At 43.3% G+C, this 14,034-nt stretch overlaps 2 protein-coding genes and 1 long non-coding RNA gene across 7 annotated transcripts; 1 reads left to right on the top strand and 2 right to left on the bottom strand.

Annotated features, from left to right (window-relative positions):
- Nucleotides 1-924: 924 nt before the first annotated feature.
- On the bottom strand, nucleotides 925-4,490 carry LOC123742485 (uncharacterized). Of its 3 annotated transcripts, XM_045717206.1 has the most exons (10): nucleotides 4,378-4,490; nucleotides 4,100-4,161; nucleotides 3,954-4,028; nucleotides 3,775-3,813; nucleotides 3,565-3,639; nucleotides 3,132-3,236; nucleotides 2,905-3,048; nucleotides 1,693-2,192; nucleotides 1,193-1,478; nucleotides 925-1,060 (listed from the first exon to the last, which is right to left on the bottom strand). In XM_045717206.1, exons 2-8 carry the CDS (start codon nucleotides 4,151-4,153, stop codon nucleotides 2,010-2,012), a joined length of 675 nt encoding a protein of 224 aa, XP_045573162.1. In that variant the 5' UTR covers nucleotides 4,154-4,161; nucleotides 4,378-4,490; the 3' UTR covers nucleotides 925-1,060; nucleotides 1,193-1,478; nucleotides 1,693-2,009. The 3 variants fall into 3 exon arrangements, with proteins under 3 accessions (XP_045573162.1, XP_045573164.1, XP_045573163.1); XM_045717208.1 differs by lacking the exon at nucleotides 4,100-4,161; XM_045717207.1 differs by lacking the exons at nucleotides 925-1,060; nucleotides 1,193-1,478; nucleotides 1,693-2,192 and adding an exon at nucleotides 2,348-2,821.
- A 3,794-nt stretch (nucleotides 4,491-8,284) lies between these two features.
- Nucleotides 8,285-9,150, top strand: LOC123742492 (uncharacterized). Its single transcript, XR_006769657.1, has 2 exons — nucleotides 8,285-8,327; nucleotides 8,691-9,150. It is a non-coding gene; the product is annotated as an uncharacterized lncRNA (long non-coding RNA).
- LOC123742484 (uncharacterized) lies at nucleotides 8,935-13,149 on the bottom strand. Of its 3 annotated transcripts, XM_045717203.1 has the most exons (11): nucleotides 12,682-12,956; nucleotides 12,409-12,470; nucleotides 12,263-12,337; nucleotides 12,084-12,122; nucleotides 11,874-11,948; nucleotides 11,441-11,545; nucleotides 11,214-11,357; nucleotides 10,012-10,511; nucleotides 9,512-9,796; nucleotides 9,244-9,379; nucleotides 8,935-9,079 (listed from the first exon to the last, which is right to left on the bottom strand). In XM_045717203.1, the coding sequence occupies exons 2-8, from the start codon at nucleotides 12,460-12,462 to the stop codon at nucleotides 10,329-10,331; spliced, it is 675 nt and encodes a 224-aa protein (XP_045573159.1). In that variant the 5' UTR covers nucleotides 12,463-12,470; nucleotides 12,682-12,956; the 3' UTR covers nucleotides 8,935-9,079; nucleotides 9,244-9,379; nucleotides 9,512-9,796; nucleotides 10,012-10,328. The 3 variants fall into 3 exon arrangements, with proteins under 3 accessions (XP_045573159.1, XP_045573161.1, XP_045573160.1); XM_045717205.1 differs by lacking the exon at nucleotides 12,409-12,470 and having other exon boundaries at nucleotides 12,682-13,149; XM_045717204.1 differs by lacking the exons at nucleotides 8,935-9,079; nucleotides 9,244-9,379; nucleotides 9,512-9,796; nucleotides 10,012-10,511 and adding an exon at nucleotides 10,657-11,130 and having other exon boundaries at nucleotides 12,682-12,940.
- Between the last annotated feature and the right edge of the window lie 885 nt (nucleotides 13,150-14,034).

Genomic DNA, 14,034 nt, shown 5'->3' with positions numbered 1-14,034 from the left:
GGGAGTCTCAGGTAAGTTTGTTGAGTCTTTGTTTGGCAACATTATGAAAGGTTCTCCATTTTTTTACTTGTAAAATAGGAACATAATTGGAAAATGCCATGGATGCCCCCACTCTCAACTTTAACAAATCTTAGTTCAGTCACCAGTTTAAGGCAATGGTATTGCTGTTGTGATTAGTTGTGTAGTTTTGGGTACCGGTAGTTAGGAGTACGGCAAACACCTTATTTCTTTGGTTCCTCAATATACATTTACCATATTACAATGTAGGCTATGTGTTACAGCACTACTTTTGGTGTCCCCCTCAGGATTTGCTCTTGAGAAAATTTCATGTAATTGTCCCCTCCAAAGTTGATATCAGATTTTCGCCCCTGCAGTGCCCCCCAGAGTTTCACAGCAAACATGCCGGAGTCACTGCCAGAATCTGTGACGGTTCATCCAGGAGCACCTGTGTCTTCACTGACAGATTGATGACTTCAATCAGTAACACCAAAACTCGATATAGCTCGATTGAAATTCAAAGGCAATGTTCTCGAAGACTGGAAATTACCTTTACATTTCAAGGCGCTATTTTCAGCAATCACAATCCTTGTAAAAACGTCAACTCATGGTATAACTAATAACGTTTTTTACATTTTATTATGTCAGTGTGGTTATAAGCCGCTATAGCTCTGAAGTTCGAGTGTGTGTGTGTGTGTGTGTTGTAGTAGTAGGCCATTATTTCTTCGAACATCTCAGTTTGGGCAGCAGCCACTGGAGAAACCTGTCAATCAAACACAACAGGAGAATAAATAGTAGTTTGCCATTAAACATCAGATCGCTGCTCTTCCTCTGCTACCGCATTCAATTTCTATAATTCTCTACATCATTCTATTTCTATAAATCTCTAAAATGCCCTTGTTATGTTGCCCTCTTCTATTTCCTCACCTCTTCCTCAGACTCTTCTTTTCCTCTTTCTTGTCCTCCTTACTTTCTCCAACATTTTCCACCTGCTGCATCTTGCTGGCCTTCTCTTTCTTCACTTGCTTTTTTCCCTTGCTCTTTTCCTTTTGACCTTCCCTTCCTAAATATTTTTGACAAGGAGATAAAGTAATATAAGCATATGGCTATTTTCTACTCTTGAGCTATGATATCTAGAGGTATGATATACTGTAGAAGGACATATGGCCAATATTCCCTTCCTGTTTCCTCTCACCTGTGGGGTCACTCCTGACATTTTCTGGAGCAGCTTCCTGCCGTTCTCACTCAGGTTGGTGATTGGGGCCAGGCGAGGGCTGCGGTGGTATGGTAAGTACTCCACAGCAGGCAAAGCAACAATGACAGAGACGGGGCTTGGAGGTGTCGGAGGCTTTGGGACATCCTTTTGGGAGGGACGGGCCACAGCAGAGGGCAGGGCCCGTAGGGGCTTCAGCCAGGGTCCGGGGTCCTGAGGTCACAAGAGGAGAGAGGCCAGACACAGGACCAGAGACTTTCCCTGGGCTCTGTAAGACCAGAAACAACAAACAAACTGTCAGGACAGTGCTATGTCATACACAATCAGTAGATATACTGTAAGACTAATCTATAAATACATTAGATACATGACTACACGCAATAAGTAAGATTAATTTACAAAGCTCTGGACATAGTTCTTTTTTCAGGCTTGAGGAGCCTGTTCTCAGCTATTCTGGTCTGCATTTCTGCCATGCTCTCTACCATTTTGGCCATCTCTCCAGTGCATTTCTTGAAGGCCACTTTCAACCTTTCCAAGTCATTCAGCCAAGTGTCCAGGTTTACTGCCTCAAGATCACGTTCACTGCAGTTTCTCTTCATCACTTGGATCAGTGCCCTCACCTCTTCGCCCATCCTCCCTTTGTCTTCCCTATTCACATCTTCATCCCTCAGTCTTTCCTCCTTCCTCCTCCCCATCCACTTCTCAATCCAGGCTCTGAAGCATCCCTCATTCTTCTGCCTCTCTTGGTTGACGTCCTGACCGTCATTGACCTTCTTCAGGCCTTCCTCCAGGTCGAGCTCTATGGAGGCCAGTTTTTTTTTATCCTCCTCAGGCTCTCCTTGTTGGTGTTGGTCCACTGTGTCTTCTTGTCCTGCTGCTCCTTGCAGGGCCGGACAGTAGGGACCAACTCCGTCAGGCGTGATGCCTTCTTCAGGGCACTCACAGAGGCAGGGAGAAGGATGTTGGGCTTGGCCACAATAATCTGTACAGACATAGGGTCAAACCATTGAGATGTAACACACACTAGTGATGCATTAACTCATAAGCAGCAGTCCCGCGGTTATATCCACAGGGCGGCAGGTTTAGGGTCATGAAATATTATGTGGGTGGCGGTCGGGTTGAATAAAAAGAAAACAATACATGAAAAAAATCCATAAATATATCATTCTTGTGTAATTTATATCTATAGGCTATTTAGCATTTGTGCATAAACCTAAGCTGTGGGACATAACTTGGCGCATGCCAAATAGACTAGACACCAATCACCAAACACTTTTGGGAAAGGGCAGAAAAAGTTATTGTTGATCCACTGACGCAAAAAGGACAATGTCAGAGTTTAATTCAATAAGAGGAAAGCTACGAAATGGAAAGTTGAAAATAAAGAAGGGATGGCCAGAAAAGTAATGTATATAGTCGAGCGGTTGCGGATGGGTTATTAGCAATTGCGGGTGGGTTTGGTTGAACAAACAGCTGACCTGCGCACCACTAACACACAAACACACAAATGTAAGAGAATACCAGTCGAGGGTCCTTCAGTGAAGCCCCTTTTCTCTGTGGTTCCTTTGAAGGCCCAGGACTGTCCTCAGCAGAGGCATCATTGCCATTATCACACTGTGTGTCAGAGAGCTAGTTGGTCATAGTCCATTCTCCACATTCAGTCAAAGAGTTACTCAAATACATGGTGCAGAACATACCAGAAAGTCTGATTCATCCAAGGAGTGGAGAGACAGATTGTCGTCCTCTACCATATCCCTCACTTCAAACTTTGTCACCTTTCCATCCTCCTCATCCTTCACTATCAGCGGTGGTGTCCTCCTTTCATGATCCTCATCATCAGACTGTGTATCAGAGTCAATTAGTCTGAGACTATTCTCTTTACAGTCATATCACTCAACACATCTATGGTGTACAACTCTCTTACCTCAGATTCACAGTCAGTGAAGGAGTAGATAGAGATGTCATCAGAGTTGGAGGATGAGATGACCCCATCATAATTTCTCTCCATCAGCCGAGTCACCCTTCCAGACTGAGGAGACAGACAAAGGCATGTACTTAGGGCAGCCATAAAATACACTGGCATTGACTGCCAAGAAAATGTAGAATATTTAGGCAATCCAACATAGTTGTACAAGTAGTGAGTAATTCATGGGTCATTGAAAATGCAAGTGTATTGAAATGCAATAAATGCAACTCCCATAACATTAGGGATGGGACTAAAGACCTTCCACACTGTAGGATTCTTTAGCATTTCCAATGAATGATTGTCAATTCAACCAAGCCAACCAAAATGGCCATATGAATCAACAGATTGATCTATCTGTTGTGTCTCTATGGGAACAGCAGAGATGTCTGACCTGGCTGAGAGGCTCTGGATTGATGTCCCGTCCATCCCCAGATGTCTGTTCCTGCCCACAGCTCTCAATGATTGGCTGTGAACAGTAAAGAAAGAATGTAACACTCTTTTGCTCATTTTGGCCTTGGAAATAACTTGGAAATAAATGATGTAGCCATCAATAAATCATTTAAGTAGCTACTGTTATGTGATTGATTTGAATGTGACTTACAGGCCTTTTGTGGATCTGAGGGGTCTGCGCTGAAGTAGACTGTCAAGACAGCATTCAATTTCAAATGAGTTTAGATGGGGAGGGATATCTGCAGTTGCTTTTATTGTGATAACTGCAGTTTGTACATGGAGCATAAGTAAGGTTTATGTGTAATTGTTTTCAGGTCGGATTTGACTTACAGGCCTTGGTCTTCTGTGCACCTTACCGGTTGGCCACATCACAGAATCAGGGGTGTTCACCCTCACTGGATTCAACTGTCAACACAACACTCCATTTAAAATGTGATGACAAAGACAGAACACAAACTAAATAAATTGGTATTTACCACATAAGGGCGGCGCCTTAAAGCTCTTTTGATTCTCTCATCACTACGGTCCATCTTGCTTTCTGAGGGATACATTTTCATCAACTGATTGGCACAAAACATATCCTAACACACACACACACACACACACAGACAAATGGCACGCCATTCCCTATATAGTGCACTTATTTTGATCTGAGCCCACTGGGGATAGGTCAAAAGTAGTACACTACAGGGTGCCATTTGGGACCTCTCCAAAGAATGTAAGAGCCTACCAGACATTCTAAACGCCAAATCACCTTGTGCAGTGCGAACGGGTCTAACCAACCGTTTCCAATCGTAGTATTCTCTGCACAGCGTCAGCTAGGGCAGACTATGCGGCAAAAGATTACCTGAAACAACCTGATTGAAAAAGAGATTGTACTGATGATATATATCAAAGCTGAACACAGTTTATGTAGCGAATTGATGCTTGGTGACGTCACAAAAGGTCTCCGCGCATAATACGTCACAAGAAAGTCGTGTATGGGACCGGACTGGTGGCATCTTCCCCTGGTTGTAACTTATAACTGTCAAATCAAATCTATGTAGCTATCTATCTAACTCAAATGTCTGTTGAGGACTCTTTGATAATCACATTTGAGGCACATGTCAGCAGGTGGCAGTGTCTTCAAATGCAGTAGTTGATGATCTGTGCAACAGTTGAGCAACTTGAAGTTGTACATTTTTTGGGGGCTAGCAAGCTTGCCTGCCTATTTCTACAATTAATCTTCTTATAATCGCATTTTAAACCTAACCACACTGCTAATCTAATGGCCCAACCTTAAATTAAGACCAAAAAGCGTATTTTTGTTTTCATACATTTTTACGATATAGCCAATTTGTACTTTGTGGCTGTGTTATCTAGTGGGAATCTCTAGCTGGCTAGTTATCTACCCTCTGGCGTTCCGCAATATTGGAGAAAAAGTTGATTGATAATCCAAGTACTAGTTTGAAAAATATGCACTGGGCATCAAAATGATCTCCCGAATAGTTTTAAAAGATGTGGTTCAGAGGTTCAAGAGTTTTACTCCTGAGTTACGGCTGGGATTGTTTCTGTCATAGTATAATTTGTTTACTGTCACCAACGTTACATATTTCGGTTTATCAGAGGATGTCTTCAGTCTTGGAACGACAGTTTTTGGCAATAGTCATGGTATGTTAGCAAGGAGGGGCTGAGTGAATCAACAATCATATGCTCGGTAGCTACTTTGATTGGGAGTGTTGTAACGTTAGCTAGCGTGCTAAAACGTATAGCTAATGTAACAGACGGTGCCAGTAAACTACAGCAGCAAGCTACAACACATCACGCCATGTTTATGTCTGTCAACCCTATCATTTATGTTTTAATCCTTTCCTCTTCCTTTGCAGTGCACAAGCTCAATAAGGTTCCGGAGTGGCGCAGCGGTCTGAGGCACTGCATCTTAGTGCAAAAGAGGCGTCACTACAGACCCTGTTTCGAATCCAGGTTGTATCACATCTGGCTGTGATTCGGAGTCCCATAGGGCAGTGCACAATTGGGCCTGCATCGCCAGGGTAGGCCGTCATTGTAAATAAGAATTTGTTCTTAACTGACTTGTCTAGTTAAATGAAAAATATAGAATGACATACTCCTTCCACCACAAGACAGTGACCCAGCTACTCCTCAGTAATGGGGTTCTGGGGTGACATTGAGAAGAGTGTGGGCACCACTGTTTGGTTTCTGCTTCTCTCTATCAGCACAGGGGTGTTATACTGGGTCTGCTACTGTTTGGTGCATCTGCCCAGAACCAGATGGAGGGGTTCATGCCAGTATCCCTCTCCCTTATGTATATGGCCACAGTGCACTCCCGTATGGTTAAGGGCTTTCTTTTCGGGGTCACTGTACCCATGTTAGCCCTGCCCTGGCTGTTTCTGTTCATCACAACACTTTTGGTCCCACACACTGTCTTCCTTTGCAATGTCATGGCCATCATCGCAGGGGGATCTGTATCCTTACTCCAACCTCATTGTGGTTCAAAAGAAATGTGATGCGCTCCTCTGCAGTATGTCACAGCTTTATAAGTGTGCTTAGTAGTGTAGTTAAGTGGTAATAGGTTATAGGTGTTGTATATGAGTCCTGCTGCTAAACATGATGTTATTTTTGTTTAGAAAAATCTTGCATCACTGCTTCACACATTCTCCTTAACTTGCACTGGTGAAACAGACGGAAAGGGCTGGCTCTCACTTCTGGACATGTCCGATGCCAGGGCATCAGTGCTGGACAAGAAGATGCCTTTCAGGCGGCTGAGGAACATTGATGTCCTGTATGTCCCTGCATCAATAGAGGCGAGAAGGAAGACGGTCCACCCACCGTGAGTACTGAGAAAGCACCAGACCCATCATTTATCAGACAAGACAAGAGGTCATTAAATAACAATTGCTGTGTGCAAGCCAGAGCACATGATGTACTACAGTATAATGAGGTGCAGTTATAATAGATGATCCTCAGCTGTAATTGAATACTGTACAGTAGGCACCTAGTGGTCCCCCATGATTAGATAGAGAATCACTGGTATATTTAAGCTCTCTGAAATCTGTCCACGTTCTCATTGATTGCAGAATCATTCCAACCCCAGGCTCCTACCCAGTCCAAGCCTACGCTCCAGTGTCTTCTACCTCCAACCTACAGGCTACCGAGACCACACCAAAGACATTTGAAGGCTGGGCCCACTCCTACTATACACAGGGGAGCCCTGTTCAGGTCTCAGGTTATTACGGACACAACCATGGATATGGCCTCAAGCTTTGGGCCAAGTTACGGACATGGTCACAAACATGGACACAGCTGCAGCCACAGCCAAGGTCATGGACATAGTCACGAACACAGCTTTGGCCATGGACTCAGTCATGGACATGCATCTGCCTCTCAAACCAGCAGTCACTGGGCTCCAGTGGCTCAACATCCACATTCTCAACATTCCCACCTCAGTCCATTGTCTGTGTCTGTCAGTGCCCCAGGGGCGGAAATCCCGGGGGGGACGGGGGGGACACGACCCCCCCATCCTGGGAAAAATATGATTTGTCCCCCCAATATATCACTGTAAAACATAACTATGTAATTTACATAATATTAATAATGCGCAATGAAAGCAATTGTGCTGATTATAGACACCTAATAGTGCGTTTTTAAGTTTCAAAAGATTGCGACCCCCCACCCTTTGCCTCACAATGGTTTGATCCACTGCCAGTTCCTTAGTTGGCAAGGTAACAGAGGGTTCGTGTCCACTGTCTGAAAAGCACTCAATGCACGTAACTGACGGGAGATTCATCCAGTCAATCGTGCCATAGCAATGTTTTGTTTTATGTTGGCAGGGTTCACACACACACTAGCTGAATTTGCAGAGCTAGCGCGCAAATATTAACTATTAAGCTAGCTAGTACCTATTCCATTTATGTGGCGTCGTCAAAGATGGAATCTTTGCTATCGTCAATTTATTCCAAGATCAGCATGCAGATGATGTAAGTTAGTGCTTCAAAGTCCCTGTGATAAGGTTAGCGATAAACTGAAGTCCAAACTGAACAGAACTACACTCTCTTCTACCATTGTCTTAAATATATTTAATGGTCTCGTAGCAAAAGCTAAATTGTCGCAAAGGGAACTTTTATTTATTTTATTTCACCTTTATTTAACCCGGGTAGCAAAGATTATAGCAAACACCACTGAAACGGAATTGGTGCTCCCTAGCTTTGCAAATTCAGCTATTGTTGGAAGCCAGCCAATATGAAACAAACTATTAAAATTACAAAAGGTTGCAGCATATGTTGTGTAAATGGTGAACTCATACAGCTGTCAACTCTTGTCATTTTAATCCGTTTCACATTTGCTAGCTACCTTTTAGATCGAAGCCCAAATAGAATGATAGAAGATAAGATGATAGAAGCCCATCTCCTACTGTAAATAACCTACACGCTGTGTGTGTGTGTAGCCAGCCAGCCAGGTAGAAAAATGGCAGAAAAAAAAAAAGACGGACATCAGAGTATTTTTCAGTACACCAAAACGCAAAGTAAGAACCCTAGTAGCCTAATATCTCAAAGACTAGTTGATAAAATGTTCATAAGAAAGAAATCAAATTCTAATGGAAATGTTTCACAATGATGTCATTAGGCAGAGCAGGCAACAGATGGCACACAGACAGCAGAGTTGGGGACAGATATGCAGGGACAGACTGGCAGAGACAGGGAGTCTCAGGTAAGTTTGTTGAGTCTTTGTTTGGCAACATTATGAAAGGTTCTCCATTTTTTTACTTGTAAAATAGGAACATAATTGGAAAATGCCATGGATGCCCCCACTCTCAACTTTAACAAATCTTAGTTCAGTCACCAGTTTAAGGCAATGGTATTGCTGTTGTGATTAGTTGTGTAGTTTTGGGTACCGGTAGTTAGGAGTACGGCAAACACCTTATTTCTTTGGTTCCTCAATATACATTTACCATATTACAATGTAGGCTATGTGTTACAGCACTACTTTTGGTGTCCCCCTCAGGATTTGCTCTTGAGAAAATTTCATGTAATTGTCCCCTCCAAAGTTGATATCAGATTTTCGCCCCTGCAGTGCCCCCCAGAGTTTCACAGCAAACATGCCGGAGTCACTGCCAGAATCTGTGACGGTTCATCCAGGAGCACCTGTGTCTTCACTGACAGATTGATGACTTCAATCAGTAACACCAAAACTCGCTATAGCTCGATTGAAATTCAAAGGCAATGTTCTCGAAGACTGGAAATGACCTTTACATTTCAAGCGCGCTATTTTCAGCAATCACAATCCTTGTAAAAACGTCAACTCATGGTATAACTAATAACGTTTATTTTACATTTTATTATGTCAGTGTGGTTATAAGCCGCTATAGCTCTGAAGTTCGAGTGTGTGTGTGTGTGTGTGTTGTAGTAGTAGGCCATTATTTCTTCGAACATCTCAGTTTGGGCAGCAGCCACTGGAGAAACCTGTCAATCAAACACAACAGGAGAATAAATAGTAGTTTGCCATTAAACATCAGATCGCTGCTCTTCCTCTGCTACCGCATTCAATTTCTATAATTCTCTACATCATTCTATTTCTATAAATCTCTAAAATGCCCTTGTTATGTTGCCCTCTTCTATTTCCTCACCTCTTCCTCAGACTCTTCTTTTCCTCTTTCTTGTCCTCCTTACTTTCTCCAACATTTTCCACCTGCTGCATCTTGCTGGCCTTCTCTTTCTTCACTTGCTTTTTTCCCTTGCTCTTTTCCTTTTGACCTTCCCTTCCTAAATATTTTTGACAAGGAGATAAAGTAATATAAGCATATGGCTATTTTCTACTCTTGAGCTATGATATCTAGAGGTATGATATACTGTAGAAGGACATATGGCCAATATTCCCTTCCTGTTTCCTCTCACCTGTGGGGTCACTCCTGACATTTTCTGGAGCAGCTTCCTGCCGTTCTCACTCAGGTTGGTGATTGGGGCCAGGCGAGGGCTGCGGTGGTATGGTAAGTACTCCACAGCAGGCAAAGCAACAATGACAGAGACGGGGCTTGGAGGTGTCGGAGGCTTTGGGACATCCTTTTGGGAGGGACGGGCCACAGCAGAGGGCAGGGCCCGTAGGGCTTCAGCCAGGGTCCGGGGTCCTGAGGTCACAAGAGGAGAGAGGCCAGACACAGGACCAGAGACTTTCCCTGGGCTCTGTAAGACCAGAAACAACAAACAAACTGTCAGGACAGTGCTATGTCATACACAATCAGTAGATATACTGTAAGACTAATCTATAAATACATTAGATACATGACTACACGCAATAAGTAAGATTAATTTACAAAGCTCTGGACATAGTTCTTTTTTTCAGGCTTGAGGAGCCTGTTCTCAGCTATTCTGGTCTGCATTTCTGCCATGCTCTCTACCATTTTGGCCATCTCTCCAGTGCATTTCTTGAAGGCCACTTTCAACCTTTCCAAGTCATTCAGCCAAGTGTCCAGGTTTACTGCCTCAAGATCACGTTCACTGCAGTTTCTCTTCATCACTTGGATCAGTGCCCTCACCTCTTCGCCCATCCTCCCTTTGTCTTCCCTATTCACATCTTCATCCCTCAGTCTTTCCTCCTTCCTCCTCCCCATCCACTTCTCAATCCAGGCTCTGAAGCATCCCTCATTCTTCTGCCTCTCTTGGTTGACGTCCTGACCGTCATTGACCTTCTTCAGGCCTTCCTCCAGGTCGAGCTCTATGGAGGCCAGTTTTTTTTAATCCTCCTCAGGCTCTCCTTGTTGGTGTTGGTCCACTGTGTCTTCTTGTCCTGCTGCTCCTTGCAGGGCCGGACAGTAGGGACCAACTCCGTCAGGCGTGATGCCTTCTTCAGGGCACTCACAGAGGCAGGGAGAAGGATGTTGGGCTTGGCCACAATAATCTGTACAGACATAGGGTCAAACCATTGAGATGTAACACACACTAGTGATGCATTAACTCATAAGCAGCAGTCCCGCGGTTATATCCACAGGGCGGCAGGTTTAGGGTCATGAAATATTATGTGGTGGTGAATATAAAGAAAACAATACATGAAAAAAATCCATAAATATATCATTCTTGTGTAATTTATATCTATAGGCTATTTAGCATTTGTGCATAAACCTAAGCTGTGGGACATAACTTGGCGCATGCCAAATAGACTAGACACCAATCACCAAACACTTTTGGGAAAGGGCAGAAAAAGTTATTGTTGATCCACTGACGCAAAAAGGACAATGTCAGAGTTTAATTCAATAAGAGGAAAGCTACGAAATGGAAAGTTGAAAATAAAGAAGGGATGGCCAGAAAAGTAATGTATATAGTCGGGCGGTTGCGGATGGGTTATTAGCAATTGCGGGTGGGTTTGGTTGAACAAACAGCTGACCTGCGCACCACTAACACACAAACACACAAATGTAAGAGAATACCAGTCGAGGGTCCTTCAGTGAAGCCCCTTTTCTCTGTGGTTCCTTTGAAGGCCCAGGACTGTCCTCAGCAGAGGCATCATTGCCATTATCACACTGTGTGTCAGAGAGCTAGTTGGTCATAGTCCATTCTCCACATTCAGTCAAAGAGTTACTCAAATACATGGTGCAGAACATACCAGAAAGTCTGATTCATCCAAGGAGTGGAGAGACAGATTGTCGTCCTCTACCATATCCCTCACTTCAAACTTTGTCACCTTTCCATCCTCCTCATCCTTCACTATCAGCGGTGGTGTCCTCCTTTCATGATCCTCATCATCAGACTGTGTATCAGAGTCAATTAGTCTGAGACTATTCTCTTTACAGTCATATCACTCAACACATCTATGGTGTACAACTCTCTTACCTCAGATTCACAGTCAGTGAAGGAGTAGATAGAGATGTCATCAGAGTTGGAGGATGAGATGACCCCATCATAATTTCTCTCCATCAGCCGAGTCACCCTTCCAGACTGAGGAGACAGACAAAGGCATGTACTTAGGGCAGCCATAAAATACACTGGCATTGACTGCCAAGAAAATGTAGAATATTTAGGCAATCCAACATAGTTGTACAAGTAGTGAGTAATTCATGGGTCATTGAAAATGCAAGTGTATTGAAATGCAATAAATGCAACTCCCATAACATTAGGGATGGGACTAAAGACCTTCCACACTGTAGGATTCCTTAGCATTTCCAATGAATGATTGTCAATTCAACCAAGCCAACCAAAATGGCCATATGAATCAACAGATTGATCTATCTGTTGTGTCTCTATGGGAACAGCAGAGATGTCTGACCTGGCTGAGAGGCTCTGGATTGATGTCCCGTCCATCCCCAGATGTCTGTTCCTGCCCACAGCTCTCAATGATTGGCTGTGAACAGTAAAGAAAGAATGTAACACTCTTTTGCTCATTTTGGCCTTGGAAATAACTTGGAAATAAATGATGTAGCCATCAATAAATCATTTAAGTAGCTACTGTTATGTGATTGATTTGAATGTGACTTACAGGCCTTTTGTGGATCTGAGGGGTCTGCGCTGAAGTAGACTGTCAAGACAGCATTCAATTTCAAATGAGTTTAGATGGGGAGGGATATCTGCAGTTGCTTTTATTGTGATAACTGCAGTTTGTACATGGAGCATAAGTAAGGTTTATGTGTAATTGTTTTCAGGTCGGATTTGACTTACAGGCCTTGGTCTTCTGTGCACCTTACCGGTTGGCCACATCACAGAATCAGGGGTGTTCACCCTCACTGGATTCAACTGTCAACACAACACTCCATTTAAAATGTGATGACAAAGACAGAACACAAACTAAATAAATTGGTATTTACCACATAAGGGCGGCGCCTTAAAGCTCTTTTGATTCTCTCATCACTACGGTCCATCTTGCTTTCTGAGGGATACATTTTCATCAACTGATTGGCACAAAACATATCCTAAACACACACACACACACAGACAAATGGCACGCCATTCCCTATATAGTGCACTTATTTTGATCTGAGCCCACTGGGGATAGGTCAAAAGTAGTACACTACAGGGTGCCATTTGGGACCTCTCCAAAGAATGTAAGAGCCTACCAGACATTCTAAACGCCAAATCACCTTGTGCAGTGCGAACGGGTCTAACCAACCGTTTCCAATCGTAGTATTCTCTGCACAGCGTCAGCTAGGGCAGACTATGCGGCAAAAGATTACCTGAAACAACCTGATTGAAAAAAGAGATTGTACTGATGATATATATCAAAGCTGAACACAGTTTATGTAGCGAATTGATGCTTGGTGACGTCACAAAAGGTCTCCGCGCATAATACGTCACAAGAAAGTCGTGTATGGGACCGGACTGGTGGCATCTTCCCCCTGGTTGTAACTTATAACTGTCAAATCAAATCTATGTAGCTATCTATCTAACTCAAATGTCTGTTGAGGACTCTTTGATAATCACATTTGAGGCACATGTCAGCAGGTGGCAGTGTCTTCAAATGCAGTAGTTGATGATCTGTGCAACAGTTGAGCAACTTGAAGTTGTACATTTTTTGGGGGCTAGCAAGCTTGCCTGCCTATTTCTACAATTAATCTTCTTATAATCGCATTTTAAACCTAACCACACTGCTAATCTAATGGCCCAACCTTAAATTAAGACCAAAAAGCGTATTTTTGTTTTCATACATTTTTACGATATAGCCAATTTGTACTTTGTGGCTGTGTTATCTAGTGGGAATCTCTAGCTGGCTAGTTATCTACCCTCTGGCGTTCCGCAATATTGGAGAAAAAGTTGATTGATAATCCAAGTACTAGTTTGAAAAATATGCACTGGGCATCAAAATGATCTCCCGAATAGTTTTAAAAGATGTGGTTCAGAGGTTCAAGAGTTTTACTCCTGAGTTACGGCTGGGATTGTTTCTGTCATAGTATAATTTGTTTACTGTCACTAACGTTACATATTTCGGTTTATCAGAGGATGTCTTCAGTCTTGGAACGACAGTTTTTGGCAATGGTCATGGTATGTTAGCAAGGAGGGGCTGAGTGAATCAACAATCATATGCTCGGTAGCTACTTTGATTGGGAGTGTTGTAACGTTAGCTAGCGTGCTAAAACGTATAGCTAATGTAACAGACGGTGCCAGTAGACTACAGCAGCAAGCTACAACACATCACGCCATGTTTATGTCTGTCAACCCTATCATTTATGTTTTAATCCTTTCCTCTTCCTTTGCAGTGCACAAGCTCAATAAGGTTCCGGAGTGGCGCAGCGGTCTGAGGCACTGCATCTTAGTGCAAAAGAGGCGTCACTACAGACCCTGTTTCGAATCCAGGTTGTATCACATCCGGCTGTGATTCGGAGTCCCATAGGGCAGTGCACAATTGGGCCTGCATCGCCAGGGTAGGCCGTCATTGTAAATAAGAATTTGTTCTTAACTGACTTGTCTAGTTAAATGAAAAATATAGAATGACATAC

The sequence above is a fragment of the Salmo salar genome, chromosome ssa04 (genome assembly GCF_905237065.1).
Source record: "Salmo salar chromosome ssa04, Ssal_v3.1, whole genome shotgun sequence".
NCBI classification, from domain to species: Eukaryota; Metazoa; Chordata; class Actinopteri; order Salmoniformes; family Salmonidae; genus Salmo; species Salmo salar.
The sequence above is the reverse complement of the archived record's forward strand: the minus strand, read 5'-3'. Positions and strand labels throughout refer to the sequence as shown.